This window comes from Sorghum bicolor, chromosome 1, assembly GCF_000003195.3.
Source record: "Sorghum bicolor cultivar BTx623 chromosome 1, Sorghum_bicolor_NCBIv3, whole genome shotgun sequence".
NCBI classification, from domain to species: Eukaryota; Viridiplantae; Streptophyta; class Magnoliopsida; order Poales; family Poaceae; genus Sorghum; species Sorghum bicolor.
In genome coordinates, this window is record NC_012870.2 from 10,501,973 (window position 1) to 10,516,755 (window position 14,783).

A 14,783-nucleotide genomic window follows, 5' to 3' on the forward strand; every position below is an offset into this window, starting at 1 on the left:
GGTGTGAAATCCTGTTTTCTTGCATGAAAAGACAGAGCACCCACCATTTTTCCTCATGGTAGTGCATTGTTTACATGTGGTAGTCTAGATCAGTTTACTTAACTTTTTAACTATATAACTACATACTCCCTCCATACCCAAAAAATCCGTACCAGGAGACTTGAGGCGCCGCCCGTGCATGCAGAAATCGAAGCGCTCCATTAAAAAAAAGAGCCTACAAGGCTTTGAACCCGAGATCTCAAGGTTAACACCTTGCCACACTAGCCAACTGAACTACAAAGCTTTCTTGAAAATAATGTACCCGCAGTTCTATTTAATAAGGGCAAAGGAAGAAAAATACCCTTTAATTAATCACTCCTTGGTTACCACAATCATGTCCTAAACGTCAAGAATTTCGGGTATGGAGGGAGTATATGGTTATTTAGGATCTCCTTGTCGGCTTGTACATATCTCAACAGCTACACCTTTTATACTTGGGAAGCAGTCCTGGAGTTAATTGATATTGTGCACCTGAAAACTGAGAGTAGAACTCATTTTACTTGTTTCCTTGACTTGCAGAGATGGTGTCAGTGAGGGGCAGTTTAGCCAGGTCTTGCTTTATGAAGTGGATGCAATCCGAAAGGTGCTTTTCTTCACAATATTGTTCTCGTTTGATGTATTCTCCAAACTGTGGCGTGTGCCAGCTTAGAAGAGGGTTACCTTCGTCCACTTACGTTCGTTGTGGTGCAATAGCGGCATCACACATGGCTTTTTCCCTGATGATAATCATGCACCTGGACAGAAAGATCGCTGTGGAAATGTTTTGCCAGGTAAAATAGATTTGCTATGGGCTATGGCACATGACTAGTTCTCTTTGTGATGAACCATATATATGCAGCTCTCGTTTGCAGTCTTATTCTTTCTGGCTAATAATGTTATTTGTTTCTTAGGAACTATTGTTGACACGAAGATATGTCATCCAAGTGAATTGGACTTCTACCTTTGTAGTCACTCTGGCATTCAGGTGAACAGATGGATACTTCAGGAACAAATTCTCTGCTCAATGTTTGTGGTTTACTCATTTTGCACTTTTGGCAGGGAACAAGCTGGCCAACACACTACCATGTTCTTTTGACGAAAACCATTCCACTGCCGATGCACTGCAGACATTGACCTGGGCCTTGTTTAGTTCGCTAAAAATTTTGCAAAATTTTTCAAATTCCTCGTCACATCGAATCTTTAGACATATGCATGAAGTATTAAATATAGATGAAAATAAAAATTAATTGCACAGTTTGGTCGGAATTGACGAGACAAATCTTTTGAGCCTAGTTAGTCCACAATTGGACAATATTTGTCAAATACAAACGAAAGTACTACTATTTCAATTTTGTAAAAATTTTTGGAAGTAAACAAGGCCCTACAAACTGTGGTACACGTAAGCAGTTTTTACCACTTGTGATCCTTACCAAAATTGGTACATTTTCACCGTCCGAATTGTGGCCATTGACCTGGACCGTGATCTGACTTTCTTTCAGGTATGTTACGATGCACGCAATCAGTCTATAGGTCAGCAATTGCAGGGGCGAAGCTATGTGGTTATTAGGGGGTGCAAATGCACCTCCCAGAAATTCTAAAAACAGTGTTTAGGTCTAAAATTTCACCATATATGTACCCCTACAAAAGATATCTATGCACCCACAAGCTAAGTGCACCCTCTCTAATTTGCTCTAGCTTCGCCACTGAGCAATTGGTTTGTAAATTACTACTTTAATACTGTTTGAAGTTACTGTTATATTCTCCATGTTCTGTATGTTGTTTCTTTTTAGCTCACGGATGACCAATTGAGAGTTGCATGTGTTGTTGCATACAGGTCTCCCACCATACTACTTACACCTGGCGGCTTTCCGTGGGCGCCACTACTTGGATGATGGCCTCTCCGACCAGGGATCGTCTTCTGTGGTGAGCTCTCGCCGGCAAGATTCCGCTGTTCCGGTGAAGCAGCTGCCAAAAGGTGATAGAGAGCGTCAAGCAGTAGTTCATGTTCTACTGCTGAAGCTGGCCTTGCAAGAACCGTCACCGGCGCTTTTGTAGCCGTGAAACTCACAGGTCGAGTAACGAGTAGTTTGGATGTGTAAATATGGTAAACTAGGCCACAGGCCGGGCGCATGACATACAAATCATGTTTTGGGCCGGGCGGGTCTTCCATCCAAAAGACCAAAACTCGCCGGAAAACGGCGGTGAACTTGCTGCTGGCTTCGAATCGTTTTGGTGGACTTGTAAAAGTCCAGGGCACAAGCGCTTGTGATTTTGATGGCTTTTCAGTTGCAACCTTGCCGCTATTGCTTCTGAAATTTCCTGTACACAGGGTGCTGAAGTGCTTTGACATAGAACTGAGCCTGTCAGTTCGTAGGCTGTTTATTGCATTTGGGGCAAGCAATATGTGAGTCACGGTTTCGTCGCTAGCATCCACGCGTCAGTATTATCCAGGTGATTAGTGACTGGATCGAGGATTCATCAATATTTTGACAGTACAGGTGCACCCCCAACACACACACCGTCGTGTCGGTTCGAGGGCGGAGCGCGCACGCACGCGTTGCAGCCCGCACAGCTGAGCGCCCAGTCCAAAACCCCGGACGGCCGACGCGAGGGCCGGTCAGGGCTCATGCACCGGCCGGCTCAGCTACCAAAAAGGTAAAAACCAGACGGCCAGCGGCGCGTTCCGTGGACGCCGGCCGATCGACTCGCGCTAAATTGGTGTTCGTGGCCAATGAGCTGGCAACCACCGGGATCGGATCATCGGAGCGGAGGTCTAAACATTAATTCATTCTCCGGCCGCCTGCTCAGCCCACGCTTCTTCCTTACGACCTCGACCTCGATCTGCGGCGCTTCCGGTCCCGTTTCGGAGTCGTCTCGCCGCCACGCCACAGCCACACCTGCCTCCTCTGCCGCTCTGCATCGGCGGGCGGATCGCCCCCTCCTCACTTGCATTACGATCCAACTCCGCTGACTCGATCGATCCACACTGAATCATGGCAAGGTGAGATAAACTTGCTAGTGAGCTGAAATCCAATCCAATCCCTGGTCCACAGGCCTTATTGTTATTTCAGCCCGTACTTGTTTTTCATCATCCACATGAATCCCCATTCCTTTATTTTTAGTATATCTGATATTGTAAGAGCTAGAGCGCATTGCTTAATGTGCAGTGTCGCGGAAAAGAACCCGATGCAAATATGATTATCATTTTTACTTTTGCTAGATATTTAAGAGCAGTCTGTGAGGAGGAGACTGGATAGAATGAGCCATTCATCTCTCTCTCATGATACCTCACAGTTGCACCTAGATCTGGATCATCAACGGCAAACTTATAAATGGCGATTTTGAGTATCCAACAAATTCCTAATCTGAAATTTTTCTCCTGTGCATAATTGCAATACACCTGATTCTTCAGGCATAGTTCAGAAGGCTAGGCCTCTCTATAAAGTTTTTTTTAATTATTCTTTTAACCCTGACTCTGACTAGCATTTGTCTGGAATTTCAGCACCCCCTAGGGGCCCTGTTTCAAGAAACTAGCCATCCTCCTATTGTTCACCAGGTCTTTGATAACAGGTTATGCAGCTCCCTGTCTTTGGACTGGATTATATTCGGCTTTGCATTGTTTCTTCAAAGTTGGCTCTTTACTTCAACATTTAGATAGAGTACTGTATAATTGCTGCCTTGCCTTGATTTCTCTGCAGATTGTTGTCAGCCAACGACAGCCAAGGGTTTCTTCAAGCTAACCAGGTTCTTTAATCCCCATGCCTCTCATTCTGTACTCAAGTTGCTTAACATAGTTATTAGTTTGCCAACAATATCAAGCTCCAGGGTATACTTTTATTCTTTTGGTGTCTCATATTTGGAGAAGTGCTCACTACAGCACGTCCCATTATAGGAGGCATTTTGTTAAAGGCATTTTTTTAAAGTGCCTTAATTTATTACTATATAAAGGCATTTCTCTTAAAATGCCTCTAAAACTATATTTTTAAAGGCAAAACTAAAAAATGCCTTAAATAACTACAATCTTTAGAGGCATTTTATCAAAAACGCCTTAAATTTTTACAACCATTTGAGGCGTTTCAAAATGCCTTTGTTGTGCGTACTCCTATGTAGGAAACGAGCACTCGTGCTGGTCTTTATTCACACTTATGTGTCTCTCCGACTCTCCCTCCCAATATCTCACGTCCTCCAGACGAGCGCCCCACTGCCCGCCCACCACGCCCCACCGCACTCCTCCCTGCGCTCCACCACGCCCACCGTGCGATGGACGGCGGCGGGAGGCCCTCGGCGCGGTGGCCCAGCACGGCGACCCCAGGCACGGCAACGCTGGCACGGACAGACCCTGGTGCGGCAACTCCGGCGTGGTGGCGGTTCGGATCCTGTGGCACGGCGGCCCAGACGAGGTAGGCCCTCCTCCTAGATCTAGGGTTCCGGTGAGCTTTTCTCCTCTCTCCCTGTCTCTCCCAACTCCGATCTAGTGCAGCGAGGCCGACGGGACCGTGGGGAGGTGGTGCGGCTGCGCCGGGCATCGTGGGGAGGATGGCGTGGCTGCGTGGAGGCGACTGGCTGCGTCGATCGGCACGGCTACGAGGAGGCGGCATGGCGGCGAGATTGTTGGGTTCGTGAGCCCGCCGATGAGGAGGTCCTCCACTGCATCTCCACCATCAGTACCAGCACCGTGCCTCCTATCAATCACCACCACCTCCCTTCGCATAAACTGCTAAGTTTGCACTTGATTTGCAGATACATTTCATTTCCAGTGGCCTCTTTGAATTTTAGAGATACATCATATGGTTTTTCCTACAGATTAAATCCACAAATAATTTAAACTATCTTATTTCTGCCACTAAAATGTTATGCGAATCTAAGCATTTAATCTGGTTTCATAGAACATTACCTATAAAATGCCCTGCAAGCTTATGCTTTTATGGATATAAGGATATTGGATTATTGTTATACACTTATATACTACATAATAATCATAATCATTCTTGGAACTATATAATTTTGTGCCTCCAACTAAAAATACAATCCAATAATTTTCCGGTCTATTAAATTATTAATGCAGGACATGTATCTGATTGTAGCTTTCTTGCACTTTGAGCTGTTTTTCTTTTTAGTTGCTTTGCAGGACAGTAGCCTCTACTTTTGTGTTGTTATTGCCATTTCCCATTTCTGTATCAGTGTACTCTACAATTAGCTTCTAAGGGCTTTCAGATCTATGCTTTTGGTTTATTCAGTTCACTTGCTAAATGTAAATGGTCTCATGAAGAAAAAAAAGTAAGCAAGTCATCCAAGGTTCATGTTGTGCAATCCATTTGTCTTCTGCAGTTGTCTGATTAGCGTCGTGGGCTTTCCCTTCCCCCTCCTGACCGCGCCCCCTGCTCCTCTCCTCCCTCAATTCTGCGTCGTGCCACGCCGTTTAATATTATGTTAGACAGCTCCTAATTCATTTTGTCATCTTGTCCATCCAGTTTAATCCCTTTAATATTATGTTACACTTTTCCTGCTGCAGGTTCTCAATAAGGTACACAACAGGTAATTTGCTGCAGGTCATCACTAAGGTCCACAATGGAGAAAAGGTAAATTTAATAATTTCTAAATGATCATAATCCCATAATTTATGGAGTTAATTAGCCTGATAGAACAATACATTTTAGTAAATAGAAAAGGTTTTTTAATCATTAGTTTCCTATTACTTTATACAACTCAGCATGTCTGGCTGACATCTCCTTTCCCATTTAAATGTTCCTTTCTATGATTCTCTATTTTCTTCTATTTTGTTTTCTTTGGTTATTTTGACCTTTTCCATTTAAACCTGTCACAATTCTAAATACAGTGCTTCCGCAGCTCATTAGCATGGGGACTATATGTCTGGTTTTGTTGGTAGGTTCTTTGCCTCTCTGTCTTTTCCTCTGTTTCTAATTTTATTTGGCTCACTGCAGTGGACTATAACCATTAACATGGTAGCACATTCATACACTGAAGAATGTCTTCTATGTCTGGATTAATGTACTTATAACAGTACCTGCACATATATATAAGTAAGCATCTCTTTTCTTTCTCTACTTTCAAAGTGCAATCATTATATGCTTAGATAGCTTTTGATATGAATAAATATGTAATTTCCATGTGGCACTGATGTTATCAAAAATTCTAGAAATGCACTTATTTGAGATGTGGGGAGAAAGATACTAGAGAGGAGTAGTACTAGTACCACCTAGGCTCAATGTGGCATATTTTGACATGTTGATTTGGAACAGATGCTAGGTTTTGGTATGCCAACAAGAAAATAAAATTTAGGAATTGAATGGTGTGCTCAGTTGTGATCGTAAAGAACAATGGTAACGTTCTGCAAGCTAATGAGCTGCGGAAGCACTGTATTTAGAATTGTGACAGGTTTAGGTGATTACTAAAACAACACAGTGCTAACTGCATTGAACATGTACAATATTTGTTGGAGTGCATCTGTTTTACCTTTAGACCAGACATATAGTCCCCATGCTGTTCAAAATGCTGGAAAATGGTTTACTTCTTTATGATTGTCTTTGTAGTTTTGCTGCCATTTTTTTTATCGAGAGTGATGATGACAACGATGTTACTTATAAACTCAGGGGTGCTCCTCTTGCTGGATAATATCTCTGGAGTACCTGCAGAAGGGCCATGCCCATCAGTTTGGTTGAACTGGAGGCTGGAGCACTTGTCTCAGGAGTTGAAGCAAAATTTGTTGATGCAAAGACAATGAAGCATCTGCCTCTGAACCAGCTTGGAGAAATCTGTGTTCGAGTACCAAACATAATGGAAGATGATATTTGATTATTTTCAGCCTTATTAATTATGTTTATTTACAAATATAACTGTGTATATATGCCAATGTTTGGATTGTGCTATTAACTTGTGCTTTCATTGTTTAACGTCTCGATGGATTGTGCTGTTTTAATATTAATTACTAGCAAATTTCTCCATGTATGAGTTGGTTTTGGAGGCATTTTTAATAACGCCTTCATAAATGTTTGAAGGCTTATAGAAAATGCCTTTAAAAAGTATTGTAGGCAGCTAGAAAATGCCTTTATATGTTGATATTTAAAGGCATTTTGAAAAATGCCTCAAAAGACCTTTTAAGTCCAGTTTATAGCCGGCATTCTTGAAAATGTCCAAAAAGGTCTTTGAAGGCATTTTGAACACTTTTAAAGGCACTTTTAAATGCCTTGTATAAAAGGTCATGCTGTAGTGGCTGTGGATCCCATTGGCTACAGATTTTGGTATAGATCCATCAAGACTGCTTCAACCAGCAGTCAGCAGCAGCAAAGTACCACCTCCCCCCCTCCCCCCCCTTTTTTTTTATTAGTTAGTGCACTGCTGCTTTGTGCCTGGACCTTTAATTAATTGTTACGTAGTCTATTGCATACCCAACTACTAATTAGTACTGAATGCATTCCCTCAAAAAAATTAGTACTGAATGCTACAACACAGCTGTACAAGTACACTATTCGTTCATGTTTTATTGAATAGCAAGTATAATTACAAATTTATTTACATGTATTACAAACAAGATTACAACCAAAGGAGACTTTGTGTATTGCTCCTTTGCCATTTTACATATGGAAGTGGACTGCTCTTTTTTTTTTTTTGAAATTCAAGGGGGGAGGTGTTTCCCACCTGATTCATATATATTGGCCCAAAACTGTCCCGTTATGAAATTTTACAGGGTATTTGCTTACAAATCATCACACAGATGGTGATGTTAGATGCAGGTCAAAATTAATCATTACTCATCCTTGTCTTGCAGATTCGAAAACCTGACACCATCGATCAACAATGTGCCTCTTTTTTTTTTTCTTGGAAATCTGAAGCACCATTGTTCTGCCGTAGCTTCGCAGGCCGCAAACACTTGTGCAATGTTGTGCCTTTATTCTATGAAGATCGTTGCATTTCTTGCCTTCCATAGCTGCCAGCATGACAAGGCGATGAAGGCTGAGAACTCCTCGGGGACCCCATTCGGCGGCGGCGTTCTGTGTATGTTACTTACACTGGTTCCCACCATGGCTGTCGTTCCAAGCTTTTCCTAGAATTGCTGGCCAAGGGCGCAACCGCTGATTATGTGTGTTGGACAATAGATGAAGACGAGATTGATCTGGCAACAGCCAGAGGGCAGTTTGCCTGCTATGGCCTTTTGATTGAATTGCAAAATTGTATCTCAGTTACAAAACCCTTGCCCAATCTCCAGCTCTTATAGGCTGAGGGCCACCTCTTGGATAGGCATATTCTAGAGTAGATTCCTAGTTAACTTGGCTGCCAAGGGTCCTATCTTCTTGACCCCCAAGCAAGCCTATTACAGCCACACAACTGAAAACAGAAAAAAAAAACAAAACTGCAATGAGCAATACTTAGGCCCTGCTATGCTAGATACATGACCAACTGCTATCAGTTCTCCCCCTTGGTCTTGATCTCCTTTGCTGTGATTGCCTCCAGACCGATTCTTCCCCTAAGCTCTTCAAACTTGGTCTTGCCCAATGCCTTGGTAAGGATGTCAGCCTGCTGATCACCTGTTGAGATATGCTCTGCCTTGATGCTGTCATCCTCCAAGCAGCTTCGAATGAAATGGTACTTGATTCTGATGTGTTTGCTGCGCTCATGGAAGACAGGGTTCTTTGCTAAGGCCAATGCAGACTTGCTGTCGACCTTCAGCTCAACAATATCCACAGATCTTCCAAGTAACTCAGCCAGCAATCTTGACAGCCACATAGCTTGTGTAGCAGCAGTAGTAGCAGCCACATACTCTGCTTCACAACTAGAGAATGCCACTACTCTCTGCTTGATAGACTGCCAGGACACCAGACACTGACCAAGAAAGAAGAGAACTCCAGTGGTACTCTTGCTTGTATCAATGTCACACCAAGGTCACTGTCACAATAGCCAATGAACCGTGCACTGCCAGGAGCTCTGGTGAAGTGCAGCCCGTAGTCCAGCGTCCCGGCGAGGTACCTCAGAATGCGCTTCACGGCTGCGAGGTGCTCCATGGTGGGCTTCTCCATGAATCTGCTGACAAAGCCGACGGCGAAAGCAATGTCCGGCCTGGTGTGAACCAGATAACGCAGACTGCCAACCAACCGCCGGTAGTGGGTAGGATCCACTACCTCAGCAGTACTGAAGCGACTGAGCTTCAACCTTTCTTCCATGGGAGTTGCTGCAAGGTTGCAGCCCTCCATGCCTCCAAGCTCCAGAATCCTCTCGGCGTAGTGTGTCTGCCGGAGATAGATCCCAGAAGTTGACTGGCGGACCTCGACACCAAGATAGAAGCTCAGCAGCCCGAGGTCGCTCATCTCAAATGCCTTCATCATGTGAGCCTTGAACGCCGCCACTTCCTTCTCGTTGGTGCCGGTGATGATCAGGTCGTCGACGTAGACGCCAACGAGCAGAATTGCCCGCCCACTGCTCCGCCGGTACATGGCAGCCTCGTGAGAACTCTGCTGAAACCCCATCTCCTTGAGTGTTGAGTCCAGCTTCTCGTTCCAGGCTCGAGGCGCCTGGCGCAGACCGTACAGAGCCTTGTGTAGGCGGTAGACCTTGTCTTCTTCCCCGGCGACGGCGAAGCCCGGCGGCTGCCGCACGTAGACTTCTTCCTTGAGATCGCCGTTGAGGAAGGCGGACTTCACGTCCATGTGGTGGACAGGCCATCCTTCCTGGGCTGCCAGTGCGAGGAGAACTCTGACTGATTCCATGCGCGCCACTGGTGCAAAGGAATCATCGTAGTCAATCCCTTCTTGCTGGACGAACCCGCGCGCCACCAGACGCGCCTTGTGCTTGATCACCGCGCCCCGCTCATCCTTCTTGAGCTTGTACACCCATTTGAGGGTAATGGGCCGGTGGCCAGCCGGGAGCGTTGCTAGCTCCTAGGTGTGGTTCTGCTCCACAGACTTGAGCTCCTGCTCCATAGCCGCGCGCGCGCCCCGCTCATCCTTCTTGAGCTTGTACACCCATTTGAGGGTAATGGGCCGGTGGCCAGCCGGGAGCGTTGCTAGCTCCTAGGTGTGGTTCTGCTCCACAGACTTGAGCTCCTGCTCCATAGCCGCGCGCCAGGCAGGATCGTCCTTGGCCTGGTCGAAGTTCGCCGGTTCTCCCGCATGAGTCAGATGGACTTCAGGGAAGAGGCGCGGCGGTGGTGGCGGTGTAGAAGCATTGCTGATGATGTTAGCCACCATGCGATAGCGCAGGGGCTCATCATCGTGCCAAGCATCAACGCGGTCTTCATCTCCCTCCAGCGGCGAGGCAAACTCCACCGGGTCGCCGATCTCAACTGCCGCAGCTGGTGTAGCAGAGCCAGCGGCAGGGGTCTTCGGCTCGTCCGCGTTGTCCCTCTCGTGCTCCCCCGGAGCAGAGGACAACGCGCGAGGTGGGCTCGGGAAGGTTGGTGCTGGCGCGGATATCTCCTCTGCTTCGGCCGGCCACTCGATGTCGAAGTCACTCGATGCCGATGCAGAGGATCCGGCCGCTGGCGTCGTCCAGTTCCACCCACGTCCTTCGTCGAAGATGACGTCGCGGGAGGTCTTGACGCGCCCAGACGCCGGGTCGAACACTCGGTAGGCCTTGGCGCCCTCAGCGTAGCCGATGAAGATGCCGGGGACGCCGCGGTCGTCGAGCTTGCGCAGCTGCCCCAAATCACGCGTGTAGGCGACGCAGCCGAAGACGCGCAGGTGCGGCATGGACGGCGCGCGCCCGTGCCAGGCCTCGTAGGGTGTCATGCCCTGCAATGACTTGATGGGCGAGCGGTTTAGCAGATGAACTGCGGTCACCACTGCCTCCCCCCAAAAGCGAGCCGGCATGCTGCGCTGCTTGAGTAGAGCCCGCGCGGTGGCCACCACTGTTTGGTTCCACCGTTCCACAACGCCATTCTGCTGTGGCGAGTGCGGCGCGGAGAAGTGGCGCTTAACTCCCTCCATGGCGAAGTACTCGACGAGCTCGGAGCAGGTGAACTCTCCACCATTGTCGGTCCGCAGCACCTTCAGTTCGTGGCCGGTCTCCTTCTCAGCCTGAGCCTTGATCTTCTTCACCGCCTGCGCCGCCTCGTCCTTGGTTGCGAGCAGCGCCACGAACATGAAACGCGTGGCGTCGTCCACCATAAGAAGGAAGTAGCGCCGGCCTCCTGGAGTCGCCGGCGTGATGGGTCCGCACAAGTCGCCGTGGACGAGCTCCAACGGCTGCTCGGCGCAGTACGCGACCTTCTGCAGGAACGACCGGCAGCGCATCTTGGTGGTGACGCAGGTGTCGCAGACTTGCGCCGCGTGCTCGATTACCAGAATGCCTCGGGCCATCTCCTCCTTCCCGAGCCGATGGATAGCGTCGAAGTGCAGATGTCCAAGCCTCTCGTGCCAGCGCCAGGCGTCGTCGTCCTTCCGCGTGGCGAGGCATACAGGCTGCACGGCGTCGAGGTGAGGAATGTAAAGCCGGTTGCTGCCGCGCTTTACCTTGGCGAGGAGGTGCTTGCGCTGATCCTAGATCCGCAAGACGCCGTGCTCGATCTCCACCTTCGAGCCCGCTTCATCGAGCTGACCCAGGGACATGATGGAGTTGCGCAGCGCCGGGACGAAGTAGACGCCGTGGAGGACGCGGTGCTCGCCGTTCTTCGCCTGGAACACGACCGAGCCCACGCCCTGGATCTCCACGCGTGATGCATCGCCGAACTTCACCGTGCCGCGGATGGTCGTGTCGAGCTCAGAGAAGATCTCACGACGCCCAGACATATGGTGGGTGGCGCCGCTGTCGAGGTACCAGCCCTCGAGCTTGTCCTCGTCGCTGGCGTCACCGAGGAAGGCACGTGCGCGCGGCTCGGCGAAATCCAGGAACACGGCGGCCTTGGTGCAGAGGACTTCAGGCGTCTTCTCCTCCAGTTGTACAACGCCGTGGGCGAAGAAGAGCGCGCCATCATCCGAATCCGCCTCGGCGACGTGTGCTGCGCCCCGCGCACCACCGCCTCCCTGCTGCTGGCCACCGCGATCTCTTCCGCTGCCACCGCCTTGTCGCGGGGGATCACGGCAGTCGTGTGCCCAGTGACCCGGCCGCTTGCAGTTTAGGCAGATGTCGTCGCGGTTGGCCTTGCGTTCGCTGTCGTCTTCGCGGCGCTCGTTCTTGGCCCTCTGCTTCTTCCCGCCACGGGGGCGACGCCGCGGCTCCTTGCCGCTGGCGGAAGCAGAGTCCTGGGCGCCCTTCCTTCTCTCCTTCTGCCGAGCGTGCCACTGCTCTTCCGAGAGCATCAGTTTGCCGGCGATGATGAGGGGCTCCCCGGGGACCTCCTGCAGATCGTCCACCGTCTTCAGTCGACCCGACACCTCCTCGATGGTGAGATCCTGGAAGTCGAGGAGAGTCTCGATGGCGATGCAGAGCTGCGCGTACTTGGCCGGTGCAGCGCGCAGGAGCTTCTCCACCGCGCGCTCCTCGTTGATGTCCGTGTCGCCATGGAGGGCGAGCTGCTGCTTCAAGGCAACCAGGCGCAGAGTAAAATCCTCAGCCTGCTCACCTGGGCGGAAGGACAACAACTCCCACTCGCGGCGCAGACGTTGTAGAGCGGTGCGCCGAGCTCGTTCTCCTCCGATGCGTGCTGTGGCGAGGGAGTCCCACGCCTCCTTCGCCGTCGCCTTCTTCGACAGCGGCATCTGCATCTCCTGAGGAACGGCGGCGATGAGTGCTTCGACGGTGCGGCGGTCCTCATGGTGGGGAAGATCGCCGTACTCGATCGCGTCCCACAGCTGGCGAGCTTGAAGCTTTAGCTTCATGATCGACGCCCACTCGTGGTAGTTGGTCTTGGACAGCATCGGCCAAGTGGTGGAGCCGCCGGAGTCCTTGTACACGGCCTGGATCACCGGAGAGCGGCCCCTGCCGCCACGTCCGCGACGGCGATCCTGATCCGGCGACCGCGACTGCCTGCGCATCCGCTCCGGGCTCCTCCGAGGCGGACGGCGGCGATCGCGCGGCTCCTCGCGCAGATCCTCGTGCGGCTCCTCCTCCTCAAGTGGCTGCTCATCCCAGAGCTCTCGACGCAGAGCGGCGGCCGTGGTAGCGGCCTGCCTGGCTGCGGCCGCTGCGGCCTCCGCGGCTTGCTGCGCTTGCGCGGCTGCGGCCTCTGCCGCTGCCAGACGCTGCCCGGCGGCTGCTGCGGCGACGGCTGCTCTCTCTGCGGAGGTGGCCATCTCTCAGGATCAAGAACACGCTTTGATACCAATTGTTGGACAATAGATGAACACGAGATTGATCTGGCAACAGCCAGAGGGCAGTTTGCCTGCTATGGCCTTTTGATTGAAATCCAAAATTGTATCTCGGTTACAAAACCCTTGCCCAATCTCCAGCTCTTATAGGCTGAGGGCCACCTCTTGGATAGGTATATTATAGAGTAGATTCCTAGTTAACTTGGCTGCCAAGGGTCCTATCTTCTTGACCCCCAAGCAAGCCTATTACAGCCACACAACTGAAAACAGGAAAAAAAAAAACAAAACTGCAATGGGCAATACTTAGGCCCTGCTATGCTAGATACATGACCAACTGCTATCAATGTGTTCCGGGGTTTCATCATCCTCATTGAGTCATTGCAGACCTCACGGATACAGTCCAGCAACACATGTTTCCGATGCAGCACAGAGCGGCACTGTATCCTACCCTGCAACAGTAGCCACATGAACATTTGAACTCGCGGTGGTGCAGCATTCCGCCAAAACAAATGTTGCTCTTTCATCAGACGGCTGTCCTTTCACAATAGTATATATATATACTTTTTCATATGCAAGCCAAGAGAGCAAACACAATAGCACTTGTGTTATTTTCAGAAATGTGCATCAGTTGAAAAAACAAAAGTCAAATCAAAACACAGACATGGGGGAATAAATTCTTGGACCTGCATCTACTAACAGAAAATGATAGATCTGAATTTCTTACCTCTGAATGAAACTATAGTAGGGCTGCATATTTTTCTCAGACATTACTGCTGCATATTTACATGTGGATGACCACTTTCTTTGTGTTGCTGCAGTATGACAGTATGCAGTTATGCACTTATGCTGGTAAACTGGGGGTGTCTTGGCAGGATTATGCAGTTATGCAGTTATGCTCTTCTGCAATCCAACAGCTGAGGATTTTTCTTGTCCAGCCCCTCCCTATTTCTTTCAGCATCAATCAAAATTGGGATTTTTCTTTGACTTAAATGCGTTAGTTCAGCTAATCTTCTTATACCTAGGATAAAAACCCTAGTATAGAAAAGATCTATATAACCACGATTATATGACCAGCTGTATATCTTTTTTTTCACTGGATTGTTCCATAAACACAGGTCAGTCTCAGTAACAGTCAAAGTTTTGCTAGGCGCTAGGCAAAATCTAGGCGATGACCCCTAGCCTAGGGACTAGTCGAGCCTAGGCTAGCCTAGGCGACGCTAGGCGTTTTTCTAGGCGTTTTGCCAATTTATATATAAATATATAATATATACATTTATAGGCACAAATCATGAATAATTTAGATAAAAAACAGGGAAGGATCAGTAGACATACCTTAGGTCCTTTGTATGATTACTGAATTTCCTGCAGCAATGCTGCAATAGAAGTGGAACAGCACTTTAAGATGCAATTGGGCATCAATATAAGTGGTACAAAAATAGAAAATAGCAAGTTAGGTACTTATTTGAGGTCTGATCCTTCTCCCATCCAATCTCATCACTTCAGCAACATTGGATAGCCTTTTGAAATCACAAACATGAAGGGACAGCAGGCAGCAACAGCAACACAGAA

At 48.8% G+C, this 14,783-nt stretch overlaps 1 protein-coding gene across 8 annotated transcripts; it reads left to right on the forward strand.

The window, feature by feature from the left end:
• LOC110431915 lies at positions 4,135-6,957 on the forward strand. 8 transcript variants are annotated; one of them, XR_002449389.1, is made up of 5 exons: positions 4,135-4,418; positions 4,494-4,657; positions 5,347-5,447; positions 5,531-5,597; positions 6,630-6,957. XR_002449389.1 is itself a non-coding variant. In XM_021451720.1 (5 exons), exons 1-4 carry the CDS (start codon positions 4,164-4,166, stop codon positions 6,024-6,026), a joined length of 552 nt encoding a protein of 183 aa, XP_021307395.1. In that variant the 5' UTR covers positions 4,135-4,163; the 3' UTR covers positions 6,027-6,059; positions 6,630-6,957. The 8 variants fall into 8 exon arrangements, 4 of the variants coding, with proteins under 4 accessions (XP_021307395.1, XP_021307393.1, XP_021307396.1 ...); XM_021451720.1 differs by lacking the exon at positions 5,347-5,447 and adding an exon at positions 5,961-6,059; XM_021451722.1 differs by lacking the exon at positions 5,347-5,447 and adding an exon at positions 5,961-6,059 and having other exon boundaries at positions 4,162-4,418; positions 4,499-4,657.

Coding starts and splice junctions, on each gene's coding strand:
- LOC110431915 (XM_021451718.1), top strand. CDS start 4,164: ATGTGTCTCTCCGACTCTCCCTCCCAATATCTCACGTCCTCCAGACGA. Junction 4,419..4,493: donor GGCACGGCGGCCCAGACGAG/GTAGGCCCTCCT, acceptor ACTCCGATCTAG/TGCAGCGAGGCCGACGGGAC. Junction 4,658..5,530: donor GTGAGCCCGCCGATGAGGAG/GTCCTCCACTGC, acceptor TTCCTGCTGCAG/GTTCTCAATAAGGTACACAA.